Source organism: Armigeres subalbatus, chromosome 2 (assembly GCF_024139115.2).
Source record: "Armigeres subalbatus isolate Guangzhou_Male chromosome 2, GZ_Asu_2, whole genome shotgun sequence".
NCBI classification, from domain to species: Eukaryota; Metazoa; Arthropoda; class Insecta; order Diptera; family Culicidae; genus Armigeres; species Armigeres subalbatus.
Genome location: NC_085140.1, coordinates 63,837,466 through 63,861,289, shown reverse-complemented (window position 1 = coordinate 63,861,289; position 23,824 = coordinate 63,837,466). Strand labels below are relative to the sequence as shown.

Genomic DNA, 23,824 nt, shown 5'->3' with positions numbered 1-23,824 from the left:
TTTCAACCTTCGCCGCCACACACCATTTTCTTGCACAACGCCAAAAATGGGCCTAAGCACGCGTTGCCGTTATTAGAACTATAAATATTTACAACTGACTTATCTTACCAAACTGACTTAAGTATGTTTTTGTATGGCTAACTTGCTCGAGTTTACTATAAGTGTTGCTTTCAATGTTTAATAGAATGAAAGGTAAAAATTAGTTTTAATTTAGTGTTTATGTTCATAATGGAGAGAAGTAAGACCAGAGTTCGTGTAGAATTATAGTAGTTAGAAGCTGTTATACTCGATCACAGCACTTATTAACCGATCTTTGCTGCCAAATCTCGTCAAAGTTCTAATCAACGGACTAGGAAAAGCATGTTTGATATGTAAGCCAAAACCTATTGCGGTACCTCTACAGAACTCGGAAACATGATAATTCAAGATATGGTACTTTGACGTGAATGGAAGCTGCGGCTTTTTCCAGCTGCTAGCAAAACCATTAATTGCTTCCTCAAAACCATGCTCGAGTTTCAAAAAGCTGTATCTTGCGTACACTTTTTTGAAATCATTCAGAATCTGCTGATTGAAATATTAATTTGGAAATTTTTAATGTTTAAGCAGAGTAATGCCGTAATCCGAACGATCGGGATTCTAGATTCTATGCAATTTGTTGATGCCTCATCTGTACTTGGTTCAACCATAAATTTACTGAACATGGCGCTTCTCGTGCAACTTTAAAATCGTATTGACAATTCCGAACTAGATGTGTAATGACGGAGATAAGCAAAGGTTCATTTTGCTTCTTTTTTAAAGTGTTTTTAAAAGTTCAAAAATTGAATATTCCTTCGTCGTAAACGAAAACCCGAAAGAATATACACAAAGCATGTAATTTGTTTTCTTTCTCTTGTGCATTTTCCTGATGTTTTCCTTGGTTCTCGAAATCTTATTCTATATGCCGAGCACACTCGTAGCTTTTCCTTACCGTCATCTTTGGAGTCATTACCAATCCGATGATCCTTTTGCGGGGAAATCTCAGAATATGATAAAGCCCTGTCAATTTAATTGTTATAGCATCTGACGAAGATTTAACCTGTTATATAATGCTAAACAATTACACTACTTTAAACAAATATTTAAGCTGTTGGTTTTTTTCATCAATTTTTTCTATACTCCAATCTTTACTTCTGATGCTCGAATACATTTGTGAATACAATAAAAAAAATATAAACTTTAATCTGAATGGCATTCAACAAAGAATCTGCAGCTTGCACGTGAATTCATGATTGGTTCTGAACGAGAGGTAGCATTCTTGAAGATAGACGGCTTCAAGCAATACAAAAAGCATATCTAAGTCAGTTTGGTGAGCTTAACAGTTGTAAAAATTTATAATTGTAATAAAGGCAACAAATGCAAACTGGTTGAAAACAACTTGGACCACTTTTTGGACGTCTTTGAAGATATTTTGGGGATATTATTGAATTAAAATATAGATTCTTATGAAATTTCTTAAATAAAAGCTTCAAATCAAGATTTCTCGAGATTCCTCCCAGGGATTTTTAAAAAAAATTGGTCCAGAGGTGCAGAACTACTTGGTTTTGATGGACATTTTTATTTTATAATAACGGTCTACCGGGGCACCGTGCGTACACTTCGGTGGAAATGAGAACTGAAACAGAAATTGCCCATCTAGGAATGATAGTCGCCGACAGCCCATCTAAGCTGCTATGGTACTTACTTCAACCAGTGCTGTTGGCTTCTTCTAACGGATCGTCCCAGTACCTCGTAATTCACCAGAGATGACGAGAAATTGGCCCTTTATGGAACCATTTGGAAGAATCGAAGTATCGAAACACGTCGTTTACCGGCTTCCATTGAATCCCCAATGTCTTGATTAGAGCCGAAGAGTCCTGCGAAAGTGTATATAGTTTGTTCATTGCGATGCTCTGCTGAACCGAAGTTCTCGAGCTTCTTGTGACGGCCGACTGCATCATTATAGAAGCTGCTGGCAGAATTCTACACCTTCGTCTACAACATCGACACCGGTCAACATGTCGTCCATGTAAAAGGCGGACGCAGTGAGGGTAAATCTTTCGACTGCTGGGGCACAACATCTCACTGAACATATAATCATCTCATCGCAAAACAGAGAAATACACCAATCTTGTCGCTTCTTTTTGCTAACATGCCACTGCTGAAAAAAATCGCAAAAATAAATAACAAATCAAATACCTTTTCATTGCTTTGTTCTTGATGGGATGGAAATGGGAGCTATGAGATGAAGTGCCGAACCGTTCCCCTATATCACAAAACAAAAAAAAAACAACAAACAATTTAATTACTATGTAAGAAACTCGATTCATGCATATGCACAACATATGGCTTCCTTCGGTGGGGTTTGCTCCCACGAAACCAGTACGCTAGACAGGTGCTTTCCCTACTAAGCTACGAAGGACCTCCGTCGTCCTGTGGTCGGGTTGGGATCTGACGACCAACTGGCACAACCTCACATAACCCTACCAAATCGAGCGCAGTTGCTGATGAAGCGAGTATGTAGGTGCCCGACAATACTAAATACTCATCCTACTAGGTTGGCACTGTATTAACAACACATATGAGAGAGTTAGTTCTGAAAATAGATTGCGAGAGTTCGGCTACGTGTCTGGTGCTGGAAATTTGGTTTCATCAGTACCCACTAAGCTGCGGAGGACGACGGAGGTCCTTTGTAGCTTAGTAAGGAAAATCACCTGTCTAGCGTTCTTGTTTCGTGGGATTAAACCCCACCAAATACATTTTTCAAACTGAATCTATCACATGTTGTACATATGCATAAATTGAGTTTCAGACAAAGTAATTTATAACAACTCCGGGTAGCTCAATACCCGGAATCAGTGGCGTAGCCACGGGGATGGTTTTAGACATATCCACCCCCCCTCCCCAAGAACCAACATTTCTAGAAGAAATTTTTTTTTCGAAAAAAAAAATGTTCAGAAAACCCCCAGACCAATTTTCTGGCTACGCCACTGCCCGAAATATAGGCATTTGCTTTAGAAGAAACTATTTAAACTGGATATGTTAATTTTTAAACTGTAAAAGACATGTCGTATGGTCTCAACTCCATGTTAAAGCATCAAATTTATTTCAAAAATATTCATATCCTTTAATACAGCGGTTCTCAACCTGGGGTACACGTACCCCTGGGGGTATCTTTATCGGGCCCGGGGGGACAAAAATCCAAATTAAAAAAAAATTATGCAATCTTCTTGAATCAATCAAAATGTTGAATAATATGTTAAAAATACGATCCTGAACTATAATCTAGAGCCTACAGGTTCGGAAGTCTCCATTTGAGAGACATGAAGGTTTTTTTTTCGAAAAAGCTCAGTTGCTTCGTTGCAAGGATTGCAATGATCGGCAGCATCCTTCTACGATTCTCGAAAGCCTTCTTCCAAGCAGCTCGGAACCCTCCTTTCAAAAGGCCCGGAACCCTTTTTTCAGAGACTCGGAAGCTTACTTTCAAGAGGCGCGGAAGTCTCTTTAATGCTTTTTACTGCAAACTTTCTTTCATTTCCTTTTCTCCTTCTTTTAAAAGGCTCGAAAGCCTCCTTTCAAGAGGCTCGGAAGCCTCCTTTCAAGAGGCTCGGAAGTTTCCTTTCAAGAGGCTCGGAAGCCTCCTTTCAAGAGGCTCGGAAGCCTCCTTTCAAGAGGCTCGGAAGCCTCCTTTCAAGAGGCTCGGAAGCCTCCTTTCAAGAGGCTCGGAAGCCTCCTTTCAAGAGGCCTCGGCAGCCTCCTTTCAAGAGGCCCGGAAGCCTCCTTTCAAGAGGCTCCGAAGCCGCCTTTCAAGAGGCCTCGGAAGCCTCCTTCAAGAGGCTCAGAAGCCTCTTTCAAGAGGCTCAAGCCTCTTTCAAGAGGCTCAAGTCTCCTTCAAGAGGCTCGGAAGCCTCCTTTCAAGAGGCTCAGGAAGCCTCCTTTCAAGAGGCTCAGGAAGCCTCCTTTCAAGAGGCTCAGAAGCCTCCTTTCAAGAGGCTCAGAAGCCTCCTTTCAAGAGGCTCAGAAGCCTCCTTTCAAGAGGCTCAAGCCTCCTTTCAAGAGGCTCGGAAGCCTCCTTTCAAGAGGCTCAGAAGCCTCCTTTCAAGAGGCTCAGAAGCCTCCTTTCAAGAGGCTCAGAAGCCTCCTTTCAAGAGGCTCAGGAAGCCTCCTTTCAAGAGGCCTGGAAGCCTCCTTTCAAGAGGCTCAAGTCTCTTCAAGAGGCTCGGAAGTCTTCTTTCAAGAGGCTCAGGCCTCCTTTCAAGAGGCCTCGAAGCCTCCTTTCAAGAGGCTCAAGAAGCCGCCGTTCAAGAGGCTCAGAAGCCTCCTTTCAAGAGGCTCGGAAGCCTCCTTTCAAGAGGTTCGGAAGCCTCCTTTCAAGAGGCTCGGAAGCCTCCTTTCAAGAGGCTCGGAAGCCTCCTTTCAAGAGGCTCGGAAGCCTCCTTTCAAGAGGCTCGGAAGCCTCCTTTCAAGAAGCTCGGAAGCCTCCTTTCAAGAAGCTTGAAAACTATTATCAAGAGGCTTGGGAGCCTACTTACAAGAGGCTTGGAAGCCTACTTTCAAGAGGCTCGAAATTTTTCTTTCAAGAGACTGGGAAAAACGCCCTTTCAAGAGGCTCGGAAGCGTCCTCTCAAGATACTCAGAAGCCTCCCTTCAAAAAGGCTCGGAAGTCTCCTTTCAAGAGGCTAGGAAACCTCGGAATTTTTTTAAGGGTCTCTGAAACCTACTTACAAGAGGATTAGAGGCGTCCTTTCAAGATGCTCAAATCCTCCTTTAGGTGGCTCGAAAACCGCCTTCCAAGTGGCCCGAAAACCTTTCTTCAACAAGAGATTCGAAAAATTCGTTTCAAGAGGCGCGGAATCCCACTTTGAAGAGGCTCGGAATCCTCCTTTCGATACCCTCTAAAGCCTTTAAAAGTCATAAAAGTCATGTTTTTTTTCCTGGAGCAAGGGTAAACGGAAATCTGCTATCAAACACCTGAGGAGGCTCTCAGGTAGTATGGGAATGTGTGTCCTACAGTTTCTTTTTTACCGGACTTACCTACCTGAATACCTGGTTGGCTACAGCGTCGATACACCAGTGCCTGGCGTATTGTAGAGCTCCATAATCGTCGGTCTTGGGCGAAGCTCCTCCAGTTTCCCCGAACGTTCCGGGTCGCCTGGTCCGATTCCACCGCGTGCAGCCAGCGTGTTCGCGGCCTTCTACGAAGTCGCCGGCCTCTATCTGGTTCTCTGTTGAATATTGTTTTCGCTACTCTTTCTTCCAACATTCACACTAAGTGACCAGCTCACTAAAGTCTGCCGTATTTTATACGATTCGCAATATTTTCTTCTTTGTATACTTGGTACAGCTCATGATTCATGCGTCTGCGCCACACACCATTTTATAGTTTCCCTCCTAGTATTATACGTAGCACTTTTCGGACGAAAACCCCGAACGTTCTCCGGTCCGCCTCTTTTAACGTCCATGGTTCATGTTCATAAAGGGCCACTGGTAGAATCAGAGTTTTTTATAGAGCAAATTTTGTTTCCGTCGGCATATTGCGGGTCCTAAGCTGGTTACGTAATCCATAAAAGGCCCTATTCGTAGCAGCAATACGTCTTTTCACTTCACGGAATCGTCATTGTCACATGTCACAAGCGCTACAAGGTAAACAAATTCTTCAACAACTTCAAACACATCCCCATCAACCACTACCTCAGCACCAACACCACTAGGTCTTCCTCTATCCCTACCTGACCATGTACTTTGTCTTGGTGGAGTTAATGGTTGCCTTTCCTCACCGTCTCCTCTTCAGTGGTACAAAAGCCTCCACTGCTGCTCTGCGATCAATTCGAATAAAGTCGGTGTCATCCGCAAAGCACAGGAGCATATGCGACCGTGTGATGATAGTGCCGTTCCTTAGCACGCCAGATCTCCTAATAGCGCCTTCGAGTGCAATGTTGAACAATAAATTCGGAAGTGCACCCCCCTGCTTCCATCCGTCTAAGGTCACAGACGAGGTTGACGCTTCGTCAGCAAACCGAATACTTGATTTCGATCCATCCAGCGTATTAGCATTAGACTGGAACCCAGCGGGATATCGCAGCAGAGGCAGTCCCAGAGGCTCTTGGCGGCGAAGCCTCAATAAAGAAATAAAAGAAGTCGACCAAAATCTAACCTAGCAACAGGTTAAAGCGATAGCTGGGCAACGCTCAGGATAGAGATCTTTCGAGTCGGCCCTTTACACCACCGGAGGTGTACAGGATTCATCCAGCGTATCACGTATCAGTGAGTTTTGCCGGAAAACCATGTTCGGTCATCATCTGCCACAGCTCAATTCTCTTCACTGAATCGTACGCTGCTTTGCAATCAATGAACACATGGTGAGTCTGCAAGTTGTACTCCAGGAATTTATCAATGATCATCCGCAGGCTAAACATCTGAACCGTCGTTGATCGGCCCTCATGAAAACCTGCCTGGTATTCGCCGACGAAGGATTCCTCAAGCGGTATCAGTCTGTTAAACAGGATACGCGACAGGATGTTGTACGTCGAGTTCAAACGGTGTTCCCTCTGTAATTGACACACTCTAGTCTGTGCCCTTTCTTATAGATTGGGCATATTAGGCCATCCAACCAGCTGACAGGCAGTTCTTCATCCTCCAATTTTTTTTCGGATAATGTGGTGGATTGATTGATGCAGCTGCTCACTTCCGTGTTTGAGAAGCTCGACCGGGATCTCGTCCTTCAAGGTGATCTTTTATCCCTTTTATTTAACATCGCTTCAGAAGAAATAATACAAAGAGCAGAGATTGACATGAGTGGTACGATTTTCCCAAGGTTCGTTAAGCTATTGGCTTCTCGGACGGCATTGATACTGTGGCACGTAACTTTGAAATGGTAATAGAAACCTAAACCAAACTGAAGAGGGAATGTAAGTGGATCCTATTAGATATCAGCACATCAAAGTACATGATAGAAAAAGGCTATAGAGAAGACATCGTTAGCCGTCCAGCATTGTGGAGCTTATTGTGGAAATCGGCAAGTGCGAGTTTTCTGGAAAACTATCACTCCAGGTCTCCAGTCTGTCATGGCTCACCACATGAATTTGACTGTAGGGAAATTGCCACGATTGCTTTGATTAATATGTTGATGGTTTTCTGTTGTGGCTCATATAGAGCCTCCGTAAGATGCTCGGATATTAGAGCTCGCCGCCGTATCAAACTGACTATCTAAAAAACACTTTTTGAACCACTAGGCCTCCACGGACACGACATCTGGGCCATACTCGGAGAGGGCCAACGCGTACTTTGAGTTCTCGAAAGAAAATTGCTGCGTATAATCTACGGTGGTGTGCGGATGGAAGACGGTTCATGGTGGAGGTGGAAGAACCACGAATTCCAACAGCTGTTAGGAGAACCATCCATTGATCACACCGCGAAAATAAGACGACTACGGTATGCCAAGTAGCCAGGATGTCGAATATTAACCTGGTGATAATGGTTAGGGAACGTCCACAAATTACGTAACGCTTAGAGGGGGGAGGGGGGTTGAGTGAAGTGTGACGATCCATATAAATTTTTCAGAAGCTTCATACAAAAGTGTTACATAGGGGAGGGTTGAAAAAGTCCATTTTGCGTTACGTAATTAATGGATCTTCCCTTATCAATAACGACCTGACGGCCACAGAAAGGCTCAATTTGCATCGAGCAAGGTTGATCGATAATGTGAAAGACGATTTGCGAACCCTCCGTTGACCTCTCGATTGGCGACGTGCAGTCATTGATCGAGCTGTATGGAGACTACTTTTATGTACTGCACAGGCCACTCCGGCCTTAGTCTGAATAAATAATAATTAGAATGTGATCGATTATGTATCGGCGAAAGACACAGCAATGTTCAACGGTACTCAGTACTTGGCATGTCAAGAATCCTTTAAATGCATTCAGTTATGTTCAGCTATGCGAACCAATTATAAATTATTTCAAAAATCTCTCAGTCGACTGACTCTGCTGTCATTGTTATGCATGATCTAGGAAATCCTAAATATATTTCAGTCTTTGCAGTATTATTAGATGATGTATTTTAGGATAAGTCTAAATTTATTATATCACAAGAAGATACTATATCCCTAAGTGTGTAAAAAGGTTTGCAATAGTGAAAATTTCTTCGAACTTTTCCGCGCGCGCAGTATACTGCCATCCCAGTTCAAACACTAGTCCCTTTTTACATTTTGTAAATTCCCATTCATCGCGGCAACCGAACAGCTGCACCCAAGCGTAGGAAGTTGCACAAACTGGTGGCCACACAATCAAAACACATCCGCCAAAAACCCTCCTTCCGTCCCTGACCAACGGCGGCAGCTGTTTGGTTGCAAATAAAAACCGAAACAACAACAAACATCATCGCCCTCCCTTGTGGATTCTAACGAAATGATTTCTGCTTCTTGTTCTATTTCGGTCAACAGGTCGCCGATCCGTATCTGCAAAAAGCTCGCGCAGCTCAGTGCGTCGATCGGACGCTGACCGAGCTGAACGCGCGCCAGTTGACCGCCACCAATGAATGGGAACGCTGGAACACCCAGCAGAAAACGGACGCCACATTGAACGACATCATGGCCGCCAACATGGAGGTAAGATTAGGACGATCGATTCGGTGTCGTTACAAGTTGTGTTAATGATTCCGTTTCACCTCTTTTCCTACAATTTCAGACTCTTGCAACGGCTTCCAAATTGGAGGAACAACTCTACCCGATCTTCAACACCGCGTCGGACAACCCCGCCGATCTGAGTGCATTTATCGCCACCAAACTCAATCAAATCCAATCGGACATCCGATCGGCGGAAGGGGAGCTAACCAAACGGTTCGAAACGATCGATCAGCTGGCCACGGATGGACCCGATGCCAGTGACAAAGTGATCCAAGTGAAGAACAGTTTGAACTCGATCAAAACCAAGCTACACACGATCGCGGCCGATTTCCATGAGTTGGCCTCCGTTATCGATCGGTTCCTAAGGTCCGTGCTAACCTGTCGGGACAACATCAAAGACTACTTCGCGAACAAGCAGCCCATATCCGGGCCGGATAGTGTCGAGTCGATCACCAACAGCTATGAGCAGTTTAAGCAGAACACGATGGAGTACTTCCGGAATTTGCTACAGCAAAGCGAGCAAATCATCGAGAGGATCAAAACGCAGGAGCCTCCTGGAGCGAAGGAGCAGGACACAGACAAGATCATCACACTGCTGGAGAACCTGCGGACGTACTTCGAGACGCAAACGGAGTCGGAGAATTCGGAACTGAGGAAACAACACGCGGTCATTGCTTTCGATAGGAGTTTGAACGAAGTTCGAGGACAAATTGGGGACAAGTTGGAACAGTTGAAGCGTGGTCGAGGGCAATACGGGCAAACTGCTGACGGTGCTCGCCACAGTTTGACCGTGCTGGATGAGTTTGAGAGGAGTTTAAAGGTGAGTAACCCGTAGAAGTATTCTTTGAAAAATGCCAACGACCAAACCAAGTGTAATTTATGTCTTCTACGTGAAAGTATTTTGCCCTTTATCGGCAACGGTTACCTATAGGTGAAAATTTTATGAAAGAAGCTGTCAATGATGATTCATATGGACATCAAAAAAGTATGGCGTTACTAATTGATCAACACCACGCCACGTTTAACGGACGCGTGTGCCAATTTATAACGTCAGAACTTCATATGCGTCATTAACGAAACAAGTGTGTATCAGATGTCGAATGGAAATATTTATTTATTGTTTCCTTTTGAAGTGACGTTGATTCGATAGTAGGCGAAAGTGCCAATTTTCAGCTTAAATTATGGCCGATGTTTGGTTTTCCACTCAGTCAGAGATTAATGTTGTTGATAGAAGCATGTTCTGTGGATATTATTCAAGACAGTTTGCTAAATTTGAAGCGTAGTTTCGCCGTTATTAGACACACGATTCGAATCAACAAAATACAGTATCCCAAAGAAATTCTACTAATTCTGTGTCATTTATATGCAGAAGTCTGTTAAAGTTTCATACCGAAAAGTAGCCAGCAAACAGATATTGCATTACATTAAAAAACTTTTGGGACTGCTTGCAGCATTCCATTATTATAGTCTATTAATTGCATATTATTCGGCAACTCGGCCATACGAAAACCATTTTTTTGTTAAATATCTTGGCTGTGCATATGTACAGCACATGTTTCGAAATGGACAATTATTATTATTATTATTAATTCAGACTAAGGCCGAAGTGGCCTGTGCGGTATATAAGAGTCTTCTCCATTCGGCTCGGTCCATGGCTACACGTCGCCAACCACGCAGTCTACGGAGGGTCCGCAAGTCATCTTCCACCTGATCGATCCACCTTGCCCGCTGCGCACCTCGCCTTCTTGTGCCCGTCGGATCGTTGTCGAGAACCATTTTCACCGGGTTACTGTCCGACATTCTGGCTACGTGCCCGGCCCATCGCAGTCGTCCGATTTTCGCGGTGTGAACGATGGATGGTTCTCCCAACAGCTGATGCAATTCGTGGTTCATTCGCCTCCTCCACGTACCGTCCGCCATCTGCACCCCACCATAGATGGTACGCAGCACTTCGAAATGGACAAACTGATATGAAATTTGCGAAAAAGAATCCACGTGTCTTGGAGGGACTCGAACCCTCAACCTCCTACTCTCTAGATAGGCGTGATAACCCCTACACAACAAGACCACTTAAAGGTCACGTTTGCGGAAAAGCCATCAGAATCCCAGTACCAACCTCCACCGCGGTTAGCTTTTTTTTGCAAATTGAATATCTTTCGGATGCTTGATTTGTCCAATCTTTACAATATGTGCTTTACTGTTGTATACTGTCAAGCGAGCCCACCTTGTTTATTATTCGAGAAACATCATTATAGTCTATGTTGTTTGTTGCACATTATAGTCTATGTTGTTTCTCCAACAGTATCTCTAGGAAATATTTGCTGAAACAGGAAGCTTCTCGAGTTCAACATAATTTTATTCTCAATTCGAGATTCGTAACTTCGGTATCACAGAAGTAGCAGCGACAGCGTATCCTTGGGCTTAATATGGTGGGTATTGACAGTGCACTGCAGTGGGGTTCTATAAAAAGGCACATGGCACATCGAAGCACTTTAGCCCAGTGCTAGCCAATATGATTTAGGGTAAATCCGGGTGAGCTGCCACACCTTTTTAAAAACCGATATTTATCCAAAACAATACGTTAAATTGAAGCTCTTCCTATTGTTTTTGATAGCTTAGGGATCCTACTACATTGTGTAGAAGTCATTTACAAAACAAATAAAATCGGACTATACTATTTATTTTTGAATAAAAAAGTCAAATCCGGGTAAGACGCCAACCTCATGCCTGTTTTTCCTTCATAGGGTATCTGCTCCCTGTGGAAAAAATGCAGCTCACAACCAAGAGCTCTTGCAATTCATAATGTGTACTCATATTAAAACCCAGATTAATCCACCTAGCGGTGATGGAGCCTTTCTCGTATGTTCTAAAAATAGTACAGGCATACCTCGATAGTACGTACACCTGCGAAATTTTAGTGTACGTACTATCGAAGCGTACGTACTAACAAAGCAAAAAAAATCTGAACATTTATTTAGAAATAGCAGAATGTTTATAAAACCACCCAGAAGCAAAAATTTCGATAGAAGGCTCTGTACTCCAAGCATATTTGTATTTCATATAGTACACAACGAACCAACAGGACCCAGCTTTTTCTTGAAATGGTGCCTACATGTAGCATTGAGCAAAACCATCATCTTTGTAAATGTGAGGCTATTTTTTCACGAAATATAGGATTTTAATGCTTTGGAACATCCATGAAATCTGTAGGAGTAATGTTTTAAAGATATGTTACACATCGTACTATAATTCGTACATGTTACTCATTTGTCGAGTTTGAGGTCGAAATACGTATCTGTCAAGATACAATTAAGTGGTGGAATTCAATGGGATTGTATTAACTCGTCTTATGACAAGTGAAGACATTCCACTAAAAAGCTCAAAATAATTTTCTTATCGTACATGTTACTACAAAAAGCGACGATTGGGGGTGGTTGATAGATCACTACTTTTTTGGTAATGTATTTTATGGATACCTCCTATACTGCCCAGTGCCCATGTTAGTTTTTGTGGATTTTGACTTTTCATCATAGAGCAGTCTATTTTGATGTATACTTTTAGAAAACTCTAACAGATTTCGAACTTTGTTCGGAATATCATTGAAAACAACATCATGGAAATCATTTGAACACTCCTTCAGATACTCCCACAAGAATTCCTTCGGAAATTCTTCCTGAAAAAGGAACTTCATGGAACAGTTCTTGGAAGAAGTTTCGGCAGAATAGCTTGAGAAACTTATGTTGAAATTCCAAAAAGAATTCCTGGGGAATTCTTGAAGAAACTTTCGGGGGAACTTATAAAGAGATTTCTGGAGGAATTCTTGAGGTAGTTTCCGGGGAAAATCTTGATAAAAGAAAAAGGAAGAGAGTTTCTAGAAGAATTTCAGGGGTTATTGTTTTAAGATATTGCTGTGAATTACTTGAAAAAATTCTCCTAAAACCCTGGAGGGTTTTTGGATGGAAATTTTTGGGGAAGTACCGGCTGAAATTTTGTGAATTCCGGTATGATCTTCCGGAAAAATTTCTTAAATAATTTCCAGAAGAAGTTCAGTGGAAATTTTTGGAGGTTATTCAGAAAGAGTTTTGACGAAATCTCCGGAAGAATATCTGGAGAAATAGCCAGTTGAATTAGCAGACGAATTTCTCAAGGAATTTCCGGGAGAATTTTCGAAGAAAAAAAACTCTGAACACTTTTCCAGGAGAGTTCTTGGAGGAACTACCAAGGTGGGTATTGAGGGCTATCACATGAGTTTGTGAAGAAATTCAAAGGAAATTTCTGGAAAGGGGGTGTCCATATATGGGGGTATGGCGAATTTCCACGGCTCAGACATTTTTTTTTAAATGTTTATGAGCAATTGTCCACGCTGTGGGAAGGGGTTATCGAAAACTGATCAAAACGTGTCCACGTAGTATATGGACAGCCCCAAAGGCCTCGAAGTAATTTTTTTTAGTCCCACCTCTTACCCCCACACCAAAGAGCTCTATGAGAGCCCCCTGGTAGTGGACTCTTACTATAAGAAACAATCGCGGGAAAATAATACAAGCAATTAAAAAAATACTATGTGAGATCCCAGTGAAACTTTTGTTTCTTTGAAGGGACTCACTGAAAAAAATTTTATTATGAAAATATAGTGATAACGTCTGTGGCTGAAAAACATGAACACAATTATAAACTAAAATTACTTCTAACAAGCAGGGAAAAACTAAAAAGTGTTAGAAAAACCTGCAAATAAAATAAAATAAAATGGTTGACACATTTAAATTATGTATTCACTTATATTCCTATATTATTGCTGCTTCAGTTTGCATTTGAAAATATTAATGTTATTTGAAATATATTTTACGTCATTTGGAAGATTATTGAATTTAGATGATTTTTTATGTGTACTAATCGTATGTTCGTGCATGCATTGCTTTTAAGTAACTCGTTTACGCGTCTAGTATGTGAGTAGTTTGTCCTAGTGTTGTTGTGGTGGAATTTATGGTTGTGCAAAGTGTTATGTACATATAGAATTGTTTAACATTCACGTAAACCTAATATGGGAAAAACTTTGTGGCTCAAATCAGCGTATAACGAAAGTGTAGAGAACAATGGTGGCAATTTGAAGATTATATTTAAACATCTGTTCTGCAGTATTTGAACTTTTTTTAATTTGGTTTCGCTGCATGACCCCAAACAATAATAAGGTACTGAAATATGGAATGAATAGAGGCATAATAGAATTTGAGTAAAGCAGCATTGGGTACGAAACAGCGCACTCTTTAAACCGCATAAAGAAGAAGCTTTGTTGGACACATGTTGTATGTGGTAGTCCCAAGAGAGAAGAGGGTCTAAGATAAGCCCCAACAATTTGAAAATTGAAACTTTTTCTATGTACAAATTTCCAACAAATGGATCTACATGCTGAGGAATTATTTTGCGTGACGAATGAAAAAGCATATATTTAGCTTTTGCTAAATTTAAAGTAAGGTAATTTCCACTAAAAACTATCATTAGACTCCTCATGTATGATTTGATATATTTCATAATTGAATTGGCTCTTGAATGAGGGTAAAATAGGGCTGTATCATCTGCAAACAGTCTCGGGATCCCTTATAGCTTCAAATGTTCCAAATCATTAATAAAAATTAAAAATAATAGCGGACCCATGTTGCTCCCTTGTGGTACTCCAATGTCAATCGGACGCAAACTGCTGCTAGATTTGTTAATTGACACAAATTGCTTCAGATCTGAAAGATAACTCGCAATCAAATCGTTAGCAACTCCCCTTACTCCATATCGATCAAGCTTACTAAAAAGGATTTTATGATTTCTGGTGTCAAACGCTTTTTTCAAATCGATAAATAGGCACCCTACAATTTTTTTCTGGTCGATTTCAGCGATAATGTCGTCGACACGTTCTGTAACAGCTGTTGATGTACCACAACCTTCACGAAAACCATATTGATATTTATATAAAACATGATTTGCGTGAAATAAATTTAAAAGCCGGTTGGTTAAAAGTTTTTCCAAAATTTTATTAATTGTTGACAATGCTAAAATCAGTCGATAATTAGAAGGGTCACAAGAATCGCCAGATTTCAAGATTGGTGTGACTTTGGCAATTTTCATAGTTTTAGGGTAACATCCTGTGGATATTATTTTGAAGTAATTAATGAAGAGATCTTGATGAAATTTCTGGAGTAATTTCTGGATTTTCTGAAGCAAGTTCTAAAGGACTGCTTAAGTGAATTGCTGAAGAAATCAAGAAGTTCTTGAGTATATTTGAAAGAATTAACGTAGAAATGCTTGGCAATAATTTAAGATGGATGTTCGGAGTATTTTTTGAAAGAATTCACGGAGAAATTTCTGGAGTAACTCCTTATGAGTCCTAGTGGAATTTTTGGAGGAACTTGCGGAGGAATTCCTGGAAGAACTTGCGGAAAAAATCCTGGAGGAACTTGCGGAGGAATTCGTGGAGGAGCTTGGATTGTGAACTTTTGAATTAAGGTCACTCCTGACCGAATCCAAGTTCCAAAGTGCTCGCGTTTTCGGGGGCACATCACTCGATTCAGAGGCGGCGCACAACTGTCATTTTTGTTGATTTAGCTGCGTCGCAGCATGCGTGAAATAATAAAAATAACTGTTGTGCGTTGCTTCCGTATCGAGTGGTGTGCTCCCAAAAGCGCGAGCACTTTTAAACTTGGATTCCGTCAGGAGTGACCTTAATTGATTGTCATGAAAAACGTGAGCATGTTATCAAAGGTGGCTGAGATATGATTTTGGCGCGCGTGTATTTACATATGTTTGAGCACGCGCCAAACCACACATCACATACACCTTTGATTGCATGCATATGTTTTTCATGGCATTCAAGGAATTACAAATTTCACAATCCAACTCCCAATAAATCAATCAAAACTATATAAAAGTTCATTTAGTAATCGTATAATGTTCTGGGGAATTGATCTTTAAAATACCAACTACCTTTGTTGCAATTCTGAGCTCATTCGGGTATACCGAACCAATTTCTAGAACGAAAGAGTGACGTGTATTTTCCTATGTATTTCTCGTATCATCTCGTATTCCTGAAAACAGATTACTGTCTCAACACTCAGGATGACTCAAGTTGATTGAGTGTTTAGAATTATCAAACAATATGATATAGGATCCAAACATTTAGAAATCTTCCCAAGGTTTCGGATATCTGGGTCTCCACGGTATGATCAAACTTGCCCTCTGATATTTTTCCTGTAAAGCCTGGTAAACATTTCTGCTGAAGAAAGTGGGGACTTAGCTTTCATCTGTGATATTTCACAGCCAATCTAAACGCTGGGCATATATGACCCATACGTCCCGAAAGGGTTAATTCAGATGTAAAATTATTTCGTAGCATATGAAGGACCCCACGCATGTGCAATGATTAAAACATATTAAAATTTTAACTAAAATCGTGCAGAAAACTAAACAAAAAAAACTTTTTTTGTGTGTACGTACTATCGAGGTAAATTGTACGTACAATCGAGGGTACGTACTATCGAGGTATGCCTGTATTTTGGCTGTGTTGTGACCCAACGAATACCTTCCCAAATATCCAACTCCGTGGTACTTATGAGGGTGTCGCTGTCGCTGGCAAATTGATTCTGGCGAAAAGCCTTATAGCAAATGACTTTCTGGCGAATATCATACAACCCTTTTTTGCTGATGCAAATGAGCAGTAACGTTTTTGTTTTTGCTACAAAAGACACCCTCCCACATACATTTGAATCAATAAATCAAGTCTATTCTACCAGATCTCTAAAGTGCGGCATCTCACTTTATACCACCAGGTTTCGCCAGCAGGTTTGCGAAGGCTCAGGTACCCGCCTGTTAACACCGTTAACACTCGAAAATGCGAGCTGTTGTATTCTGGAACTGTGTACACACACATCGATAAACAGCCTGACCGCGGCTGTATGAGCGTGATCCAGAACTGCGCGCGTGCTGAACTATCAAACCGGGACCGCTTTGCGATTTGTCCAAGTCGGGTGGTTTAATCCCCGGAAAAAGGCAATTAGCTATGATTGAACTGATTTAATTAATGCTTATACTCTGATTCATTCATTGGCAACTTCCTAATTTTTTTTATGGACAATTTCTAATTGTTTAGGGGGAGTCAAAAACTGAAAAATCATGTCAACAGATAGCTGTGTTTTCGTCTAAATGTTGACAACTTGATGTTAACCACAACCAATAGATTTTATGTTGAAAACTAATTCAAAAAGCGATTATTTCTGTTACCCCGCATTAGACAATAATAGTCCTACTCTGTTTCGTTTGCTTGTTGCGAGCTGTGTGCTTATGGCTTATCCTGACATTTACAAGAGAGAAGAATGTTGTTGTCATAGGTTCAATTTTACATTTGCTGCTCCTTAGATATCTGATATTAATTGTTTCTCGTTTTATTGTCTCAATCGATTCTTTGGCTTATTCAAGGTCAACTTTCCCGAAGAACTCATATTTTTTAAAGCCTTCAAGTATTAAATAATCGGAAACAAAAATCAAAAAGAGCAGCACGTGTGAACTGGCCTGAAAAATTCACCCGATTTCCGTTCAAAACCAAACGAATCCATATTTTTAGGGCCTCTAACTTTTTAAAAGATCGAAAACAAAAACAGAAAAAGTGTTGCTCGTTTGAACCGGCCTGAAAAATTCACCCAAGGATCGTTCAAAATCGGGCAAATGTTTGGGCGTTAAAAAACTTCACTTTTTGATTTTTTTGCTTTCAATTTTAAAAATACTTAGAGGTGTGAAAAAATATGGGTTCTTTGGGAAAACCTTAAATGAAATAAAGAATCGATTGAGCGAATCGCTCCTTCTAAGTTTTAATCGCGAACTCTTCTTCCAGCTTATTCTCCCCAACATCTACATTTGTATATAAGCCGATAATGATCATTATTGAGGATACTATAGAGTAGACACGATTGAACAAGGACCTCGCTTCTGGTTCGCCAAGGTCAGTTGCCGTACCAGGACCAACCTGTTGAAAACCATTGCTAGGGCACGGGTAACACCTGTCTAGCCCATCGTAATTTGGTATCGAGCTTCGTTCCTCGACTTTTAATCATCACGTAAGGATTGCCTTTGACTTTATCCCCTCTATACCTACTGAATCTTCCTGCTCCATTTTGCCATTTCATTACTGTGTTCTGCTATTCTGTACATGGCTTGGCAGTTCTTTTCTATGTTATCTGTTGGTGTTCTAAGTACAAAGGTTCTAGGACAAACTCCGGGATCTTTTCCAGCATCCATGATGCCCTAACCGATGGCATTGGCATTATTGGATGGAGGGCTATAGGTTAACTTGGCCCCCGGAGAACTCCAACCCGAGTGTGAGTTTTTGCCCCGGAGACGAACGGGCTTGTCTGGTTTAACCATGCCCGTTTGAATATGAGTATCGATCAAAACTGATTAGCGTGCACGATCGGATGGAATGCATGTTGGCAACTGGAAGTATTTTGCTATATATAAATATAATCTTATTACAAAATCGATTCATAATACTAACTCATTTAAGACCAAAACATACTTGTTCAGGAAGATTACTTTTGAAGGATGTTTTGTAAATTTAGAATCCATAAAAAATTAATAACGATAGTTAAAATACAGTCCTACACCAAATATTACGTAAATAGTGTTAAAAGAATAGTTAAAATAGTTACACGAGCTCTTACGTACAGTCGAATCCGTGAAACAGAACTCAAAAATATCATCCTTCAATCATCAATATATCAATTCGATTATATAACTACCAGTTCTACTCACACACATCTACATCAACATCTACGACATTGACCTATGGCAACCCGAGTGCCAAAACCTGCCACCCGTGTGACTTCTGTTCACACATCGAACCCTTTCTGCTCTTTACACTTGTCTGACTCGAAAGCTGTTTCGGCGTTCAATCTCAATTCCCAGCCAAGAACGCATCTAATTCGCTACACTCAATCATCGTGTTTTATCCCGTATTCTGTAACATGTTTTTGCCATACTTACTCGACATCGAAAGGATGCACTCGTAAAGTTTGTCGTGTCTCTGTGTACCCGTCATGGGCAATTAAAATTATAATCATTCTTGGTTCTTGGTTAGTCGCCGTTTCAACATTGGTTGATCTATTTTTAAATTAATGCAAAGTGGTTGTTGGCATTCGTTGAAGAGTTGATTTCCCACTTGTCTTTTATCGATCAAATTTGTTTTAATTATGTATGGTTATTATGTGACGAATTGCAGGATCTAGAGATGAAAATCGAAACGTTTGTCTCTTCATCCCAGAGCTTAAGCTCCCAATACCCGGAAACGGCCCAGTACGTTCATACGGAAGCGACCAAAATACGTAATGAGTGGGCGGATTTGTTCAACACAATTCAAGAGTACAAGAAGCTGACAACCATTGCGATCCAGTACTACGAATTGATCTCGATGGTAAGAAAATAATCTTATTACAAAATCGATTCATAATACTAACTCATTTTAATTATTTTAGGTGGAAAACAACTATCGCAACTTGAACGCCGATCTCATTAATGCAAACAACAAGTTGTCCATTCTGAACAACCCCGATATAGCTAATGACTTGGTCCAGCAAATCGATACCATTTTAAAAGTTTACGAAACTCAGCAACTGGACACACTAAAACAAATTTCTACGCTTTCCTCTCAGTTATTCGGTCATGATAGCACCGTGTCGCTGTACAACGATAATCTCAAGTTGTTCCAATCTTTCTACAAAATCAAAAATGATCTCAGCGATCGCGCCAAAGAACTCATAGAAAAACAACTGCTCGAACAGCAGCAGCTTCAACAACAACTTGAAGAATCTCGCCAAAACGGCTACCACACGATTACCACAACAACCACCTCTACCACTCACAATGGACTTCCTCAGCAGCAATCCTTCGAGGTCCAAACCGTCGATGAAGCCCAATACCTCCAAGAACCGCAAGCACCCCTTGTCATACAAACCGTCGAAGAGTCGCACCATGAACAGGTTCATGAAATCGTCACCGCCACCGAACCACCTCCATCCCTCTCCGTTCCCCAGCCTCTCACAGACGTCTTCGTGCAAGAAGGTCAACGCGCACAACTGCAGTGCGTTATTTTCGGTCACCCAACGCCTACGATCGAGTGGTTTAAAGACGGCATCAGCATTCAGAACAACCCGGACTACAAAACCACCTTCGACAATGGCCTGTGCTGTCTTACGATCGACGAGACCGTTACCGCCGACACAGCCGAGTATCTCTGCCGAGCGATCAACGATGCCGGAATTGCGGACTCACCGGCTCGTCTGACCGTCACCGAACTGCCGCAACCACCAAAACCGCAAGGGGTGCCCCCGGTTTTCTCGCAAAAACTGGAAAATGGCACTGCCATCGAGGGACAACCGTTCCAGTATCGCTGCACCGTCTCAGGTAATCCCCAGCCCGCGGAAGTACACTGGTTCAAAAATGACACTTGCATTGACGGTTCGATCGACTATCGGATCTCGTACGACCCGAGCACCGGCGAGTCGTCACTCAGCTTCGAGCAGGTATTTCTCGAAGATCAAGCTTGCTATGGGTGCCGGGCAAGCAACGAGTGCGGCTCCGATGAAACCACGGCCAATTTGACGGTCGAGCGTACGTACACCTATTCGCACTTACACGCAAATTTGAAAACAGAGTTTTGTTTGATGTAGCACGATTGATTTGTTTCCTACCAGAAGTACTAGCATTGGTGTTGCTTTAAAACTACAACGACAATTATGCTATGAACGGCAATGACGTAGGACTGTCGAATTGGGTAAATTGCCAAATCATGGGACTTCTTTGAGCGCAATGTCACGCATACACTTTTGCGTGAATGCGTTTCAATTGACTCGATTCAAGGAAATTTCAACTCTTCAGTTTCTGAATAGCATCAGCTGTTGATTGATCGTTCGAGTTAATCTATGAACTTGGTGAAGTGCTTGGTGTGTTGTAGTCATCACAAAGTAGAGCCACAAATTGGCAAACCTTGCTTCCGTGACAGTTTAACAGGCGAAGTAATGGTCAGGACATCTTTAAGAGGTATGTTTTTTGTTTATATAGGGTTACTGTTGAGGGTATCCAGTTAGTCTTTCAAGCAAAAGTGTAGGATTGTCAATCCGGAGATAGCGAGTTCGATTCTCGGTCTGGTCAAGAATGTTTTCGGATGGGAAACATTCACGATACCCTGGGCATAGTGCTGGGTGAATAACTGAACCCTGGGCAAAGCTTTCAGTGAATAACTGAGGAAATGCTAATAGAACAATAAGTTGAAAAGCAGGCCAAGTTCCAGGTGGAATGTAGAGCCATTAAAAAACAAGAAGAAGGAGAAGAAGAAGGGTTATTGTTATGATTCTTCATCTCATGACTATCGACATCTTACCGAGAAGTGAGGAATGGAAAGCCATTTATTTTGTTTCGCATTTATGTGATTTTTTAGTAATGAACACGCATCTTAGCAAAACGAATCCGTTGATATACTCATTCAATGTGAACGAATCCAAAGCTACTTGAGGGTATAACGATCCAAAATTGTTTAAACTAAAATATTTGTGAGTCGGTAATACTTCTTATTTAAAAAAAAATAAGCATGCTTCACTTTTAAGTTGAACTCATGAAAAATAAAGAGAAAATCACTAAAGCTTCCTTATTAGCAAACACAAATTGCCGGACTCTTATATTTATTCCTTCTATCAAGTTTTACACAGCTTCCAAAGTCAATTTCCTCGCCACCGAATGCCAGTTTGCCTTGATCTGTATTTCGCTGACAACTTTGTAGGGTAGAAGCACTATATTTCGCCAACCTAAATGTATGTTTATCTCTCAAATTGTCACAGAATGCAAAAAAAAAATCTAATTTTTGTGGAGGTGTCGGGATTATTATGTAAAACTGGTTTTTACCTAGCAAATCTGGTTAAATAATGACGATAAATTATTGCTAATTTATATAAACACCCCGTTTAATTGGCAAGTATTCTGATTCAGTTTTCGCCACACATTTTCAATTTTCGCCACCTCCGTGATCTAGTTTTCGCCACCCCTTTCTTGTCCTCTTGAAATGGTGGTTTGAACGGATATTGAGTGCACTAACGCCCGGAGCTTAGGCAACCCGTATTGCGCGCTCATAAAATATGTTTTTAATCAGGCCTGTCCAACCTTTTCAAGCCACGGGCCAATTTTCAGAATGACCATTTGCTGGCAGGCCAGGAAATATTCGGTACATATTTTTTATACATTTTAAAAATACCCAGAACGGCTAAATTTTGCAGAACGGCTAAATTTTGCAGAACGGCTAAATTTTTTAAAAGAAAAACTTAACACGATATTATTGCGTTGAACAATTTTTTTTGCGTGCTTATTTTCTTTTTACGTAACAGGACATGGAATTGTTGGCTTCCTTCCAATACTCGACGCATTTTGATTTCACAATCAGCGATCAAATTTTACAAGCAGATAATGAAGATTAACAATTACTTTTTATTGCTTTCATTCTTGATAAGAGTTCTTCATACAGATAGGATGGGTGTACCAATTGTCGCCAAACATAAGAGCAACTATTTTTTTAAAAAATAAGTAAAAGGCATGTGGGTCGACTTTATATATCAAGCGAAAGGTTTTTCTTGCTGCTCCTTAGAACATCTGTGAAAATAAAATTTGTTATAATCTTCAAAATTGATTAATCCATAATAGGAACGCATGTACCAGTTGTGGCACTATTCTTAATTTTGGTTCCTTATTTGGCAAATCCCATTGTTTTCTTATGGGACTGGCCAAATAGGGACCACTAGTGCGACAACTGGTGCAAAGGACGTCAAAAATTAAGCAAAATCAATTTTTACAATTATGCTTTGCTTGTTTTGGAGGAAGTCAAAGGTGTTATCGTATCATATGAATATGCTTTATCGATATGAACTTGGTTTGTGGTGATTTGATTGGCCATTTGGCATATAAAGCACTAGTGCGACAACTGGTGCTATAGCCACAACTGGTACATCTAGCCTATGTACTTCTGAAGAGAGAAAATATCAAGAGATGTGTCTTTCTTATCTCCATTTGGAAAATTTCAAGTACATTATTCACATCCTTAAACGGTGTTGAAGAACTGTGTTCTCAAAAATTAGCAAATTTATATATATTGATATAGGGGGAAAGACGGCTTTGTCAGGTTTTGTTCTATTATTGTCAGGGAGGTTTGTGTCGACCAAATTTTATGAAATTTGGCCACAATATTCTTTGATATGCAAAGAATGTTTAGGCAAAATTTGAGGATAGTCAGTCATAAAAAACCCCTGCTAATAATAGAACAAAACCTGCCAAAGCCGTCATTCCCCCTATATAGATGCCAAAGACAAAAAGACAAAAGACAGGACAAAAAGATTGAGATAGGCAAAATTTTCTCGAACTTCAAATCAGCATAATTTTGCGTAGAATAATCCGATTTTGATGAAACCGGGGCCATCGAACGCGGAAACTCTTCTAGTGTACTATCTGAGGGTATGTTGAAAATGCATTTTTTCTTCTGCTTGTCATTTTATGTGACGTTTACTGCCATTGTGTTTTATGCTCTCCCCAGAAACTAGAACTAATATTCTGACCAATTCTGGCTGTAGCTCGAAAATCCGTTAGGTATACGCAGAGATAAAGCCATTTTCGTGAAAATGGTACGGGATTGGCCATACACCCTGAACAAATGTCACTTTCGCAGAACACCCGGAACCTGTTACAAATTGGGAAGAGAGTCTTACAATCCTCAAAATGTATCTTTAATAAAGATCATATATTCATTGCCTTGGGAAAACAAGAATTTTGACACCCAAATATGCAGGGTTCCAAATGGTGCCAAAACCGGTTCTTCCTGGAAGGCCCTTGGAACCTGATATAGGGGTGGCAGTAGACGCTATTCGCTATTCGGTGGCAGTAGACGCGGTTCCAGGCACTTGCAGCAAACTTCGGGTTGCTCGTATATGCCCACAGGGCATACCGACCATCCCACCTTGACGCTCCCTAACTTGACTACCTTGGAGGCGTCCGCTGCAGATAGCCGAACCAATCCCAAGCAACACCACTTGTTTCTCAGTGAGTAACAACAACTGTGGTGTGACTTACTAAAGGTCTGAGTTATGTACAACGTGTCGTATTTGGAACTCCTTTGTGACACAAAA

At 41.1% G+C, this 23,824-nt stretch overlaps 1 protein-coding gene across 8 annotated transcripts in view; it reads left to right on the top strand.

The window, feature by feature from the left end:
• The window catches only part of LOC134208759 (muscle M-line assembly protein unc-89), a 292,998-nt gene that overhangs the window by 126,392 nt on the left and 142,782 nt on the right, over positions 1–23,824 (top strand). For 7 of the 8 annotated variants that reach the window (XM_062684664.1, XM_062684665.1, XM_062684663.1 and 4 more), the window contains exons 5-8: positions 8,457–8,621; positions 8,701–9,459; positions 18,889–19,080; positions 19,142–20,276. In XM_062684664.1, coding sequence (XP_062540648.1) covers positions 8,457–8,621; positions 8,701–9,459; positions 18,889–19,080; positions 19,142–20,276 — 2,251 coding nt within the window. The remainder of the gene's footprint in view (positions 1–8,456; positions 8,622–8,700; positions 9,460–18,888; positions 19,081–19,141; positions 20,277–23,824) is intronic. The other variant, XM_062684661.1, reaches the window with a different exon arrangement.